The 16,017-nt window shown below is 49.4% G+C and overlaps 1 protein-coding gene across 1 annotated transcript in view; it reads left to right on the top strand.

The window, feature by feature from the left end:
- LOC138447652 (neurogenic locus notch homolog protein 3-like) overlaps positions 1-16,017 on the top strand; it is a 536,025-nt gene that overhangs the window by 208,473 nt on the left and 311,535 nt on the right. The window contains exon 8 of the mRNA XM_069603876.1: positions 13,510-13,695. Coding sequence (XP_069459977.1) covers positions 13,510-13,695 — 186 coding nt within the window. The remainder of the gene's footprint in view (positions 1-13,509; positions 13,696-16,017) is intronic.

Below are 16,017 nucleotides of genomic sequence, written 5' to 3'. Positions count from 1 at the left end.
ATCCAAAGATCATTTCTACCCTTTGGAACTGTAGTTCTCTCAAGATTAGTCAAAGAAAGTTAAAAGGGGAGCCCCTAGGGCAACCCAGCAACAACAGGCACTATTGGCAAACATTTGTTAAAGAGGATAACTTTTTAAAAAGACAGTATGGAGAGTCTAAAATATAACACCCATAAAAAGAGTACAAGATTCTGTGGGTGTGGAAAAAGGTTCCCACTCAGGTATAAGGAAAACATAACCCACCCGTAAAGCAAAAGGTTCTGGGGTTGACACAGGTCAGGAAGATTTTCCATTTCTATGAAAATCTTACCTAACACAGGACCCACCTGAAACGCGCTCCTATGTCACCTGCTTGTGAAGGCCCTATCCCGGGCTGCTGTCTACTCTCCCTCAAAGTTACTTCTTTTATGGGGTCGCTTTTTTTTGCCCCATCCGCTGCGCAAAAGCCTGTGGTAAGCGTACTGGGGGCGGTAGCGAAACGCAGATACACCTGAGTTTAGGCAACCATGATGGGCGATTGTTATCAGTTAATGAAGTTAAGGTTGTTGTTCGGAATCCCATTTTGCCTGCATCAGTGGATGTTGGGGAGATTTCTCAGAAATGTGCTAATTCCCTCCACCTTAGAGACCCCCAGCAACTGGATTTTGAGGACTTGATTTTTTTTAACCTGCCCCTTTTTCCCCACGCTTGTATTTTACTATGATTTTTGAACTTTGTTTCTTTTGGTTGTGGAGTCCGACAAACTCCATAGGCATCATCTTTTACATTGTGTCCCACAGCACCAACAGTGCAGTGGCACAGGTTAGTCTTTGATATTTCCCAAAGGTTTAAATACCTTCTCTGGGATAAAATACTGTTTCCCAGAGCAGTAAAGTGAAATTGACTTTGCTTATGTTTGTAACTAATCTAGACCCAGCACACACTATCTTACAATAGGGTGCTGGAGGGGTTATTTAGTATCCCCTTTGTCTAGCTTCTTATGTAACATTTTTGTTACCTTTTCCTCACTGAATGGCTGGTGGTAGTGGTTTACTTTTAACTACCGTGGTGTGCATTTACCACGGGCTGCGCTTGCAGCTGTAGTAAACCATCTGTAGTATTTTTGTCAGAATGGCCCCGGTTTACTTTTTTCGCCATTTCTTTGGGAAAAAGGTCCTTCTTGGGATTTACTCTGCACGGCAAACCAGTTTTGGTCCCTTTGTTCGCTTTGCCTTTGGCAGGATTCACGATTTAAGCCCGCCTCTGGCTCCAGGGTGTCTGGTGGGGCAGGAAGTGATGGAGGTGCCCGAAACTCTGTGCTTAGTCTCCTAGGAGACCCAAATGCACTCTTTAGTGATTGGCCGGTTGATTGTCCGGCAAGGACAGCCACCCTGCTGGGTGACTTACAGCTAGGCTGGAATGAATGGGAGAGAACTGAATAAAAGGCAAGGCTTTTGGCTTGGAAGGCAGTCGACCATTGGAAGAAGGAACCGAAGACCTACTTGAAAAGGACGCCTGCTGCAACTCCTGGACCATTGGTTTGCCTGTTGAAGCCCTGCTGCTGTGCTGTAACTCCAAATCCGTATCAACAGAAAAGCCCCTACACGGATGACTTCTCACTTTGAGTTGGTGGGACCAATTGACTCCAAAGTAAGCCACCTGGACAGTCTCTCGGAGCTGGTTGCATTTCCACAGAGTTGCTGCTGGAAACCGAATAGCCAGAGAGAGGAACACCAGATTATGCGCGTTGCTTTTAAGTTGGCCAAGATCTCTAGGAAGATCCTCTGGACTCCCAGGACAGAGTGCGGGACCCCAAAAGCAAGGAAAACCCATCTCGACAGCCAGAAACCACAGTGTTGGTATTTGCAGTAGTTGCGAGAAGCTGAAACACTGGAGTGCCACTTGTTTGAAAGATTGCCGGTTGCGAGCAGTGACTGTCCCACTGCAGTACAGAAGTCCCCAGAAGTCCACACTCTTGTCCCCACGACTGGGGCTCAGGAACAGAGAGATCTACAGAGCTGCACAGGAGTCGACTGCTGGACTTTTTCTTCAATCCAAAGGTACTGTAAGGTCTCAGAACCTACCTCTTATTGTAGAGTTGCTTGTATCTTCTACTACTCACAAGCCTAAACAACTTGTGGCCCTAAATTGATTCCTATTTTCTTCAGACTTCTAAAACATAGTGCAAAGACTTTTCTTACTTACCAGAAGTACTTCAGCTCATATAAGACTCATATAACACTTTTTCCCGTTGACTTTGACTTAACCTGTTATACTGAATGACTCTGCTTAGCTGATCCAAAAGTATTTGCGTGCTTAAGAATATTTATGGTCTCTTGTTTGTTCTAATAACCTTTTCCTTTGACCAGTTCCTAAGAATGTTCTAAATGCAACAGTAAGATATTAATTTCCCCAGCACTCTAGCTTTTGAAGTCACCTGAGGGTGTAGGTTGTGACTGTGGGCCATCCCAAAAGGGTCTTTTCTAGGGGACTGGGTCCTCCGACATATTCCATATCTATAAAACCAAAAAGGAAGTAGAACTGCTACTCTGAAGGTTCACACCAATTGTTGTCATTAAATGAAACAACACATATGAATTATATTGGGGAACCATCACAGTGGTACTAATGGACTGAATCCCTTAGTGAATAGCCCATGAAAATTATCCAGAAAGGAAAAAAACTCGCATACATCAGGGGCTGTGAATATACATTGTTTGTATTAAGAAAAAAACAGAAGAAACTAAACTTTTGTGAAGACTTGCATATAGTAAAATTCAACAATGTAAACAAAGACAAATGGTGAAATCAAAACTCAAGATGGTCTTCAATGCATAATTATCTTCAAATGCACAACATAACCCGTTAGGGAAACATATGGAAAGCATAAGCGTCAATAACTCAGCGCTATTGTGGACCTGTAACAATCTGAGTCCTACAGCAAATATACAGATTTGTGAAGTATCTGGTGCCATATCTATGACAGTAATCACCACAGCTGTGCTGCTTCGGAAAATCTTTCTGCGTCGATACGCCGTCCTCGAGGGCCTCCGTCGAGCCGATGTCACTGGATGTTATAAGTAGGACGCCCGTAGCCTTGGTTCCGTTTTTTCCACCAACTTGTTCGCTTCGGAGATCTTGGCACGCCTCGATTCTACTAAATCCTGTTCTTTTGGTTCTTCGAACCTGTTTCTTCATTGCTATCGAATGTCGTCTTCGGCTTCTTCCACCCCGCAGGCCGGGTTTAAGAAGTGTCGGGTGTGCGGGTCCAAGATGTCCCTGACGGATACACACACCCCTTGCCTCTGGTGCCTCGGGGAGGACCATGATATGGACGACTGTGTCGACTGCCAATCGCTCACTTCGAAGGCCTTGCGGGAGCGTAAGAAGAAGCTGTTGGTCGGTATGGTGGCCAAGCCCCGGAAGTCTCGTTCCACTGGTCTTTCGACCGACGATTCGAGGGGTGACTCTCTGCATCGTCGTCGTCGTGAGTCTGGGGGTAATCGGTCTGGGAGTCGGTCCCACCACTCCTCTGCCTCTTCGAGGCACTCCAGGAAGCGCCGTCACAGGTCGCCTTCCCCGTCCTCTTCCGAGGACTCCGCCCAACAAGCATTCCACTCCGGAGGAATGGGATTGGTTCCAAAAGGAGATGTTGGTGATTTTTCAATCGCAGGGCTCCGGTCCGGCTGCGCCGTCTGAGGACGCCGGTCAAGGCCGCGCTAGAGACACTGCTCGTCCGCCTTCGGGCTCGAGCAGTCGTGACCACCGGGCGCTTTCGAGGTCCCAGTCGGACAAGGATGGTTGCTCTAGGCATGCCCGTTCCAGGTCCCGGTCCTCAACGCCATCGAGACCGCGAGACTCTGTGAAGTCTTCGAAGAAGACATTGACGCGGAGGTCGTCAATGGACTCTCTCAAGGCCCCGCCTCCGAGGAAGTCGTCGACGCCTAGGCTGTCTGAGGTACCCCATGGCACGGTGGCACCCCCATGAAGGGCGATGGCTAAGGCTAAACATGTCTTTGTGCCTTTTTTCTGTACCCTCTTTCCAGCCTCTAGATTACATTTGAGGTGGATGTTGGGTCTGAGGAAGGTGAGGTTCCTGCACTGGTTCCTCATGACATTGTTTCCGGTCAGTCAACTTAAGGACCTGCATCAGTCGCTGCACGACGCCAGTGGTCTAGACACCTCTCCGGAGGTGGAGTTTGGTAGGCCGGAGCCTGGCACGCATGCCAAATCTTCATATCAGCGACTCATGTCGAGGGCCACTGAATACCTGGGTTGGTCTGCCCCTGGGGATTTTCAGCAGGATGACCTGATATCCTGGACCAAGGTCCTCCAACTGACCCGGTACTGCCATTCCATATGGCCTTGCAGAGAAGGGTGGCTGTGGCTTGGACTGCTCCGAGAGTCTCCCGGCAGTGAGCAAGTCCTTGCCGAGGAAATATCGCCCAGCCAGTGGCGACCCCTGCTACTTGACCAGGCACCCTACTCCAGAGAGTTTGGTGGTGCAGGCGGCTACGGCCCCCGCAAAGCAGGCGTCGTACCCTACCATCCCTCCTGATGGGGACGACAAACGTTTTGACGGCTGGGCGAAGAAGGTATTTTCTTCTGGGGGTATGGCGCTTCAGGCTGCCAACTCAGTTTGTGCCTTGTCTCGTTTCACGCACACTCTGTGGAACTGTAGTTCCCTAGCGGCTGATCATATTCCCGAAGGGGAGGAACGGGATGGTTTCCTTGCTATCGTGCAGGATGGCAATGATGCCATGTGTGAATCCGTTCAGTGGGGTCTGGACATGGTTGATTGCGTCAGCCGGTCCATGGCGGCGAGCACCGTAATGCGCAGGTTTGCATGGTTGCGGAAGTCTGGTTTGCTCCGGATGTGCAAGTCTGACTCCTCAGCATGCCCTTTGATGGTGACCATCTTTTTGGGAGCAAGACTGACCAGAGTCTTGAGAGGTTGCAGACCTCCAAAGCTGCAGTGAAATCGTTGGGCGGGGAGCAATGGAGGGGAGGTTCCTTTCGCCATTACTCGTCCTTTAGTAAATCGAGAGGAGCTGCAAGTCAAAGGGGCAACCGTAGGAGTGCCAGAGGTGGAAAATGAGGTACTCTAGGTACCAAGGCCGCGTGAGCAGTTGCGTCTTTGCCCTCAGGCACTGCCGCAGCTGCTTCGGCTCAGTCATGAGGCCCATGCTGCTCCGGTTGTGGGAAGGCTGGCGCACCATCTCGTAGAATGGTGTGCCATTACTTCAGATGTGTGGGTTCTGGAGATCATAGCCCACGGCTACTGTTTTCCTTTCCGGCAGAGGCCTCACGACAATCCACCAGGGAACCTCTGAGTCCGGATCCGCTCCTTGCGCAGGAAGTTCAATCCCTGCTGGAGAAAGGCGCTATAGAACTGGTGCATGTAGTGTAGAGGGACAAGGGTTGGTACTCCCCTTATTTTTTGATTTCAAAGAAAGACGGAGGATTGAGACCCATCATGGATTTGCGCAGTTTCAACAAGCTCCTCGGGAAGGACAAGTTCAAGATGGTTACTCTTTCTCAAGTCCTCCAGGCCCTTCAACTTCAGGACTCGACCTAAAGTACGCTTATTTTCATGTGCTGATCCATCCAAAGCACAAGAAGTACCTGAGGTTCGCGGTTGGCGACTCGCACTTTCAGTATTGGGTCCTGCCGTTGAGATTGACCTCAGCCCCGAGGGTCTTCACCAAGCTCATGGTGGTGGTGGCAGCTCATCTCAGGAAAGGGGGATTCACGTCTACTCCTACCTGGACGATTGGTTGATCAGGGCGCGATCTCCCGAGCAAGTCCTGGATCTGTCCGTCACCTGCCACTCCCTTCACAAGCTGGGCTTCTCCCTCAACTTTAAGAAGTTTCACTTGACGCCAACTCAGCGGCTCCAGTACATCAGAGCAGTGCTCGACACGTCCCTGGGGCAGTGTTTTCCGCCCCAAATGAGGGCTCTTCACATTCAGCAGATGGTACACATGTTTCGACATGCCCAGAGTCTCCCGCCGTTCGAGTTCTTGAGGCTGCTTGGCCTCATGGCATCCTGCATTCTTCTGGTGCCTGAGGCCCGACTGCGGATGAGATCTTTGCAGTGGGCTCTCAAGATGCAGTGGTCAGTCCTCCGGCAGGATGTCGGACCCCGTTCAGGTGCCGCCCTCGGTCGCTCAGGACCTTCTGTGGTGGGCCGACGAAGGCAATCTGATGAGGGGGGGCTCCATTTTGGCTGCCCTGGCTGGAGGTGACGATTGTGATGGACGCATCCCTCACGGGATGGGGAGCCCATGCCAACGAGCTGACAGTCAGCAGTCGTTGGTCTCCGTCGGAGTCCAGACTCCATATCAATCTGTTGGAGCTGAGGGCCGTCAGACTTGCCATGAAGGCTTTTCTGCCGACTGTGCGAGGAAAGAATGTCCTGATCCTGACGGACAACACAGTGGCCATGCACTACCTCAACAAAAGGGGGGTGGGGGGTGCAAGGTCACTCCCTCTGTGCAGGGAGGCGATGCAGCTCTGGTTCTGGGCCATCCAGCAGGAACTTTCGATCTCAGTAGTTCATCTGGCTGGAGACGAAAACAAGACGGCGGACGCTCTGAGCAGGCAGAGAGCGATCTCTCACGAGTGGGAGTTGGCTCAGGAGATTCTCCTGGAGATCTTCACCCTTTGGGGATCCCTCAAGTGGATCTCTTTGCCTCGACTGTCAACCGGAAGTGCGAAAGGTTTAGCTCGTGGGAATTTCCTCCAAGAGGAGCCTTAGGAGATGCGTTCGTGGTGGAGTGGTCCTTCCCACTGCTGTACGCGTTTCCTCCAGTCCCCGTCATCCCGCAGGTGCTGCCGAGGTTCGGTTCCCAGATGATCCTCATTGCTCCGGCTTGGGTCAGGAGGGCGTGGTACCCGGACCTTCTCGACTTGTCCATCTGCCCTCCACGTCGTATTCCCTACCGAGACGATCTGCTCTCATGGGAGGGGGTGTCTGGTTCCTCAACCTTCACGCTTGGCTTCTGAAAGGTTGAGGTATAAGTATTGGGAGCTCCCTGAAGATGTGATGGAGGTGTTGCTTTCGGCCAGACAGCCTGCAACAAAGTCCCTGTACCGTTGCCGTTGGAGAAAGTTCTGCGACTGGTGCAGGGTTAAGAATGTGGATCCTTTTTCATGTGACATTCCTGTAGTTCTGTCTTTTTTGCTTTCTTTAGCCCACAGGGGCTTGCAAGTGGGTACCATTAAAGGTTACCTGGCGGCGCTGTCCATATTTAAGCGCTCGTCTGAGGGGTGTTCTTATTTTAATATTACTTTCATTTCTCAGTTTCTGAAAGAGCTCACTAATGTGTTCCCTCCATCACCTTTCCAGGTGCCCGGTTGGGATTTTAACCATGTTCTCAAGTTTCTAATGGGTGCTCTGTTTGAGCCTTTGCACTCTTGTCCTTTGAGACTGTTAACCCTTAAAACTGTATTTTTAGTTGCGGTCACTTCCGCTCGCAGAGTGAGTGAGTTACAAGCACTTTCAGTTAAGCCACCCTTCACTGTGTTCCATAAGGACAGGGTTGTCCTTCGAGTTCGTCCTTCCTTTCTTCCGAAGGTGGTGTCGGAATTTCATTTGAGCCAGAAGGTTGTTCTTCCGGCATTTTATCCTCCTCCGCCTCCTGGAAAGGACAAGGAGAGGCTCCATAAGTTAGATCCTATGAGAGCTTTAAGTTTCTACATTTCACGCATATCCCGGGTCAGAGTGGACGATCGGCTCTTTATTGGTTACGCTGGAAGGCGTTTGGGACAAGCTGTGACTAAGCAGACTTTGTCTAATGGATTAACTTGGCGATTTCTGAATGTTACTGCCTGGCGGGTAAGGATCCTACTGTAGGCTTACGGCCCATTAGACTAGGGGTATGGCTGCCTCTACTGCCCTGCAGAGGGGTGTTCCTATTCGTAACATCTGTGATGCAGCCACTTGGGCTTCGGTCCATACTTTTGTACGTCGCTACTCCCTTGATTCTATTCATGGGCAGGATCTGGCCTTTGGCAAGGCGGTCCTTTACTCTGCAATTTGATTGGGCATTCTAAATTTGTATATTCTAATTTTTCCCACCTACTTACGTTGGTACTGCTTTGGGAGTCTGTCATAGATATGGAATACGTCGGAGGACCCAATCCCCCCGAAGAACAAGTTACTCTTACCTGGTAACGTTCTTTCGATGGGATGGTCCGACGACGTATTCCATATCCCTCCCTCCCTGCCTTCCCCGCTACAGAATTTCTTATGCGATTGCAGCTTACGTTTCCGCAAGGCTTTCTGTGGTCATATTAGCAGTAGATTGGTGCCACACGTTCTGGGGAAAAAACAACTGAGGCGACGGGCGTCGTGCGTCCTACTTATAACATCCGGTGACGTCGGCTCGACGGAGGCCCTAGAGGACGGCGTATAGACGTCATCGACAGACGCCGAAAGATTTTCCGAAGCAGCACAGCTGTGGTGATTAGTGTCATAGGTATGGAATACGTCGTCGGACCACCCCCTTGAAAGAACATTACCAGGTAAGAGGGTAACTTGTTCTACTGATATAGAATATTAAGAGTGTATTTTGAAGTGTATTTGAGTTACTGTTATATTGCTCCCTTCTGAAGAAAACTTATTCTAACTGACATTAATAAGAAACCTTGTGTAAGTGTTTATTTGAATACTTGTCACTGTGAATTGTCTAACTCCCCTACAGCTCACATTGACCCCTCTTGAGATAAGCCTGGCTGTTTAACACGCTACAAACCAGATTTATACCAAAGGTTGGGTACCTATTGCCATGAGGTCAGGGTTGTTGTAGTGCACCCAAAGGGTACTGAATAGAATCGTGTCTAACAGTGGATACCCTGCTAAACCCTCCAACACTCCCGGCCTTCAGAATTCACCAAAGGGAAAAGGCCAGCGGGCCCCTTATATGAAACTTGGTGGTCAAACGAGAATCGCTACTTACATATATCCATGATTAAAAGGTGGCATAAAGTCAGCGACTGGACCAGTATACAAGACCTTACCAAAATAAATAACCTAACATGGCCAACAACTTGAAACTGCTTATGTGGAATGTCCGTGGATTGAACAGCTATGTGAAAAGGGACCGAGACCATGTGTACCTCTGAACACATAAAGTAGACATTGCCCTGCTAGAAGAGACCCACCTCAAGGCTGATGAGCAAGAATTAATTGCCAGGAAATGGGGTGAGCAGACTGTGTGCGCTCCCCATTTTCAGTGTACGTCATGGGGTATTGATTTGGATCAGCCCTGCCGTGCCTTTTTAAAGTAATCCAGCATAAGTCAGATAGCTGGTACGGGGGTTCCTCGAGAGTGTGGATACTTGTATAATTAATACTTCGACCCCCAACCATGACACATCCCCCTTCTTTCAAACACTTTACCCACACCTTGGGCCATTCCGGGAGTTAAGATTATATGGTGCAGTGACCTCATTTGTGTTATAAACCCGCAAATGGACAGGTCGGACACCAAGTTCCATAGACCTGCCCCATCAGACCAGTCCTTGTCAGCACTTTTATCATCCTTCCAGCTATTATACATATGGCGCACTCCACCTGAATTCCAGACGTTACTCGCAACAAAAATGCATGGAATGCTGGGGAAAGTTAGGCATGCATAGCTACACCAAATACATTGAAAGACAGCACGCTGAAGGCGACAAACCTGGCTGACTACTGGACTTGCTGTACAAAAGACAGAACATACACCTATATTCGCAATACATACACAGTGAGACAATACATGCTCCACTCAAGAACGTATTGGCGCTGTTTATCAGGAATACTATCACAACCTATATTGTGCAGGACCTATGCTTCATAGCGTACATACACAGGAAGTACTAGAAGAAATAAAACTTCCCCAACTGGATGATCTAGCTGTTAATAACTTGAACACTCCCATTACATTAGAAGAATTTTCAGACATAATTCAGTCACTGCCATCAGGGGAAAACGCCCGGCTCTGAAGATCTGCTTTGAGTTTTATAAAGCATTTGCAGAGGACCTTGCACCCTATCTACTGAATAAACTGACGGAAGCATATGAAAAGGGTATCCTCCCTCTTGGCCTTAGAATCCATAATCGTACCTCTACTTAAGCCATGAAAATCGCCTCTGGAGTATAGCTCATATAGGCCCTTGTTAATGCTAAACCAGGACAGCAAAATCCTAACCGCTTTGCTAGCTAATGGGATGAAAAAGGTAATCCATATTCTCGTGCACACTGATTAAACGCTATATGTGCCCGCTAGGCATATGTCTTCAAAGCTGAGGCACCTGCACCATTTAATCGACCCCAGCGCAAAATGGGACACACCCTGTGTGAGAGCCCCGTTGGATGCCATAAAAGCATTTGACTCCATTAAATGGGACTGGCTATATGCTACATTGCGCCAGTTTGGTTTTGGGCAGACGTTCATTACCTGGGTGAGACTTGTGTACACCAAGCCGATGGCAAGAGCGATGTCTCAGGGATATGGGAGCAGGAGAGAGGTATGAGACAAGGCTGCCCATTAGCCCTGTTGCTCTATATTTTAACAATGGAACCGATGGCAGCATACCTACTGGCAGAATACATAAGCGCAGGTATTCACATTGATGGAACACCATCTAATCTCACTGCATGCCGACGATACATTGCTCTATGTGCAAAATCCCGAAGACCACCTGGAACAACTTATAGAGACTCTAGGGCCCTTCGCACAGCACTCGGGAATCACAATCAATATGGATAAATCATCCCTTTGCCCACATGCAAGCATAGCCAAAACCCACCTTAACAGACTACCTGTTCTAGCTTTGCAGTGGAGCACAGACACTTTCAGATACCCAGGCATCAACATACATCACGACCCTGCAGTAGAACACGCTAACAATACTCTAAAAGCTCTAGACGGCATAAAAAAAGCTCAATGAAGTTCTGGACCAAACTATCCCTCACTTATGGGTTAGTCGCACTGTTGAAAATGGTGGTGCTCCCCAGGCTCCTACATAATTTTGCGAATGTCCCTTTCAATATACCTAAAACCTTCAAGAACTTAGACTCCCTATGCAAGGAATTCCTATGGCGTAATGGCAGATGCAGAATAGCCTTATCCTCCCTACATATGCCCGACGAGGGTCGGGTTCAAGGCTCCACACTTTGAGGCATATTAAATTGCAGGACAGCTGTGGTTTGTGGCGGGTTGGCTGACAGACAAGCCAGCTGCAGATGCCAAACTGCTTCAGCCCCAACACCTGATCACTTTCTCAAGGAGCTCTTGTGGCACAAGAAGCCTCGGCCCACTCAACACCTGGTAACGTTGGGCATCCAAATATGGGACAGGGTTCTCAAATTGATAGGACTGATGGACCTATTTTCAGTGCAGATACATCTAGCCCATTTTTCCGTTGGGACCCCAGGCTCGGCTGGGTATACGCACATACTGGGAAACTCACAGCGTCGCCACTATAGAGGACCTGATGAGCGGAACCTCCGTAAATACCCTTGGTTGAACTAGTATACCATAATGGCATACACCACGGGCAGTATCTGCTGCACCAGACTATTTTTAATGTACTTGTCCGCAGATGGCCAACGTAGCTAAACAATGGTAACACAGTCGGTAGTTAATACCCTGTACGACATTGCAGATGGTAGCCACCCAATTTCAAGGTTATATGACTTTCTATTGACTAGTGGACCCCATGGGGCCTCAGCGATTAAGAGCAAATGGGAAGAGGACCTAGGTGCCCCCTTCCGGGATAAAGACTGGGCGAAGTTATTGAAGTATCATAAAGTATCTTGCAACGTTAGATTGCAACTGATCCAGCTATTCGTCACCCATAAATCCAGTTTCCCCGGGCTGCTACACAACATTGCCCCAGATGCTACGCCACTGATGCCGGTTTCCTACACATGTTTTGGTCGTGACCAACTATTGCGAAATATTGGGGTGAAGTGGACTAGACTGAGTAAAGCATGACTGACCACAAACTTGCTGTTGCCTCCTGCTTGACTATTAGAATGCTTCATGTGCCCCAATACCACACTTCATGTATCTAATATGAAGGACCTCGCATACATACACGCCAAACGCAGAATAGCAATATCCTGGAAATCTCCACACGGCCCCAACATAGCAGACTGGTTGTGCAACCTTAAAAAGTGTTCTGCAGCTGAAACAGCTGCTTGGAGAAGCACAGCACACTTGAGTTTCCTGGACAATAACGAAGACATTACACTGTGGACCACACTAACCCATTAATAGTCTTCTCCAGATGCAGACGGCCCTCAACAAAATGGTAATCCGCAACCACCAACTTTGACATCCTAATATACATAATCATCATATATGCAGACCAGATGGCCACACACTCTTCTAGGTGTGGTGTTTTTAGCTTGAGATCTAAGCTCGCCTGTTCCTGTCTGTGGCAAGAATCTGCCTTATGTTGAGATGTAGATCAGACATTGGGTGGTTATTCGGAATCACTTGGGTTTCTAGTGGATTGGTGTGTTGTGAGGATTCCTTTAAACTCATAGGCTTCTCTTCTGATTGTGTTCGGAATTGTTTCGCTGTCTTGTGGCCATGGTAACAGGCTACTCTTGAGGCTGCCGTTACACAGCCTTCTGAGTAGCCCATCTGAAGTCCTTATGAAAATGTTTAAGGAGCCATGGGGGGGGAGGTTGTAAAGTTCTTGAATGGTAGCCCTTGAGAGGGCAGGAGGGGCCAACCCCGCTTCTGTCCTTAAAATTTTTACTACTGGTTGCAGGGCAAAGAAAACACATGGGCGCACAAGCGCATCAGGGCACAGCTAGGAGCAAAAGAAATATGGAGCAAGCCTCTGGTGCAAGTTTACAGTGATGGATGCTTTGAAGCAAAATCGGTGAGGAGCTGAATAACAATGGGGTACACTACTCTGGAAATGCACCAAAATGTTGACCACGTAACTGCGCCAGTTACGGCATCTTTGGTGCATTTATTTTTGCAGACTCCCATTACTGAGCCCAAGCAGAGCGGGGCTGTCCCCCGCTTACCATTGTGGTAAGTGGGGGACAACTTTTTTTTAAAAGCACCCTGCCGTGTCAGCTCCTACCCACGTAAGTGGAAGGAACTGATGCCGCAGGGGAAGCAGGGAGTCGGCGACGCACACAAGTGTGCTGCCGTAAAGGTAAGTGGGGTGGGGTGGGTCAGGTAGGGGGATGCAGACCGGGGGACGCAGGCAAAGTGATCCATCTGATCACTGTGTGCTGTAATTGGCATCGACATTTTCGTTGGTGCAGTTGTGCCACAATGATCACATAGATTCCACTACTCCTAAGAGCAAATTCTGCAGAGGAGTTACAACGGAGCACATGCAGGAGCAGAATCTCAGCAGGGTGCACAACATACTACTCTACTCCCAGTCTCCTTTGAGTGAGAAGACTGATAATATTGGTCAGGGCAGATGATGGCAATGTATGGATGTAGAGGGAATTGGATTTCTTACATTCACTCTCCGGCTTTTTTCCACTCTTGTTTTCAGGTGCAAATCCATGTGAGCACTTTGGGAAATGTGTCAACACGCAGGGCTCCTTTCAGTGCCAGTGCGGCAAGGGTTTCACCGGTCCCCGCTGTGAGACTGACATCAATGAATGCTTGTCCATGCCCTGCCAGAATGATGCTACCTGCTTGGACCGGATTGGGGAATTCACCTGCATCTGCATGTCAGGTAGGACCAAGTCCCAGAGCCGCTATACAACCACCCTTTTGTTACTGCTGCTTTTATCAAGGAACATTTTTGAACTAGTCCACAACATGTGGCTTTACTTATTTGTATCCTTTTGTAATTTTAATTTAAGGTCATTGGGAGTATGTCTTTTATAAATCAAATGTATTACAAAACCCCTAAATCTGAGTGTCAAAACGTGAAAGGAGAGACTGTGCGTAATCTGTAGCATAATAGCGCGGACCGCATCGAGTGGGCAGATCACCCGTGCACCAGGTTAAAGGATCAGTGCAGGTGAGTGATAAAGTGCCTTGACCCTTCTGGGCCTGTTTGACCATTGGCCTAGTGTAATCTCGGTCACAGCCCCCCGTTTCCTCCCTGTCGCTGCCACGTCCTTTCTCCCTCTCCAACTCCCTCCCGTCCCCCCCGGCCCTGATTGGCAGCCCATATCCGTGTTTTCAGCTTAGCCCCGGCACCTCGACCTGCACTCCACTTTCTATCCGGGCAGTGCAGTGGAGTGACCAAGTGCCTTGACCCTTCTGGGCCTGTGTTTGACCACTGGCATAGTGTAATTTCAGCCCCAGCCCCCAGTTTCCTCCCCGTCGCTGCTGCGGTGGCTGCCGGAGTTTAGTGACCCAGCTCACACCGGCTCCCCCACCAACAGCGAGGAAGCCGGCGTGAGGTGAACCTGCCCATCTCTGGGCACTCGGTGTTCATTTGCTGCCCAAACTAGGCCTCCGGGCCCCAGAAGCGCCCCTCTCCCACCCGGCACCCTCCTCCTGGTCTCTCTCCCCTCCACTCCCGCCCCGCTGCACCCACTGCGCCACTCGGCCCTCATCGCCACTCCCCCCAGGGCAGCCTCCTGCCCATGCAAACCTGAGGGATAAGGGCCTAAGGCCAAGGGCGGCTTCAACAGAGGCAGGTCCAAGAAGGATCAGCAGGTGTCTACAGGGGAAGCAGTGGCCAGCCGTCAACCATCTGCAAGGACCAGTAAGGTAGGAGTGGCCTACGTCAGGAGTAGAGCAACTACTCTACCCTAGACTCCGAGCCACTTACCGAACACAAAGTAAAGAGGGTAATTAGCCCCCTCTGCATCCCGTTCCCTCACCCTCAAACTTAATCATTATTTAATACTGTACCAATCTAGCCAGGCACAGACTCCTTTCCTCTGTGTAGACCTATACGGGTCTCCCCAGCTCACCAGGGGCTCTGTCTCCAAATTGCATTGTATGATGTTTAGATTGCATAGTTAGGCCTCTCTCCCACTATACAGGTCTCTTAAATTTAGAAGGGGGTTCTGTCCCCAAATTGCATTGTATGATGCCTAGATTGCATGGGTAGGCCTCTCTCCCTCTATACAGGTCTCTCAAATTTAGCAGGGGTTCTGGCTCCAAATTGCATTGTATGACATTAAGACTGCATTGATAGGCCTCTCTCCCAGTATACAGGTCTATTCAATCTAGAAGGGGTACTGTCTCCAAATTGCATTGTATGATGATCAGATTGCATGGTTAGGCCTCTCTCCCACTATACAGGTCTCTCAAATCTAGTTGGGCCTTTGTGCCCAGATTGCATGGTAAGATATTTAGTAAGTCCTAGCTGCGCCCTCAGACTCACTCCTCAACCAGTACATGCCCCCTAAACCTACATGGCTAGCTCACCGCAGTGAACCCAAGGGAGACACCCACTGTGCAGGACTCTCAGATCTAGCTCTGTCTGGCATCGTGCCCCACTGCTTCAACTGACCCTCAGACCTAGCTGTGCTTGGTATCAGACAGTACTACCTCAACTGACCCTCAAATACAGTTGCTCAGTCTTCCCGGTTGCTCTCCTAGGCGTGGGCCTCCTCCCTACGGTGCAGCACCCTCGAGTCCATCTGTGCTTAGTATCGTGCTCCGCTGCTTCGGCTGACCCTCAAATCCACGTGTCAGGTCCAGAACTCTCACCTTCCTAAGTGTAAGCCTTTCTCCCATCGTACAGGGCCCTAATCTAACTGTGCTTAGTTCAGTACTCTATTAATCCCGGAAACCCATCACCAACCAGCTTTATCAAGTCACATCCCACCAGACCGCCAAAAACCTAACCTCCCCTACAGTGCACCCTTAGGAAACGCACCCTACCCACCGACAAATGACCGACTGAGCTAGAAAGCACCCCCACGTATCCAGAGAAGGAAAAAAAAGATCACTACGCCTGCACAACACAGCATAGAGGACCAACTACCCTACTACGCCTGCACCTTAAACCGAAAAATGACCCGACCCAGAAAAGGATGCAGAGAAAGAGAACAAGATCGTGCAACAAGAGACGCGTACACACAACACC

The sequence above is a fragment of the Ambystoma mexicanum genome, chromosome 3q (genome assembly GCF_040938575.1).
Source record: "Ambystoma mexicanum isolate Mex_15411 chromosome 3q, UKY_AmexF1_1, whole genome shotgun sequence".
NCBI lineage: Eukaryota > Metazoa > Chordata > Amphibia > Caudata > Ambystomatidae > Ambystoma > Ambystoma mexicanum.
Note: the sequence above shows the minus strand (reverse complement) of the source record. Positions and strands in the feature narration are given on the sequence as shown.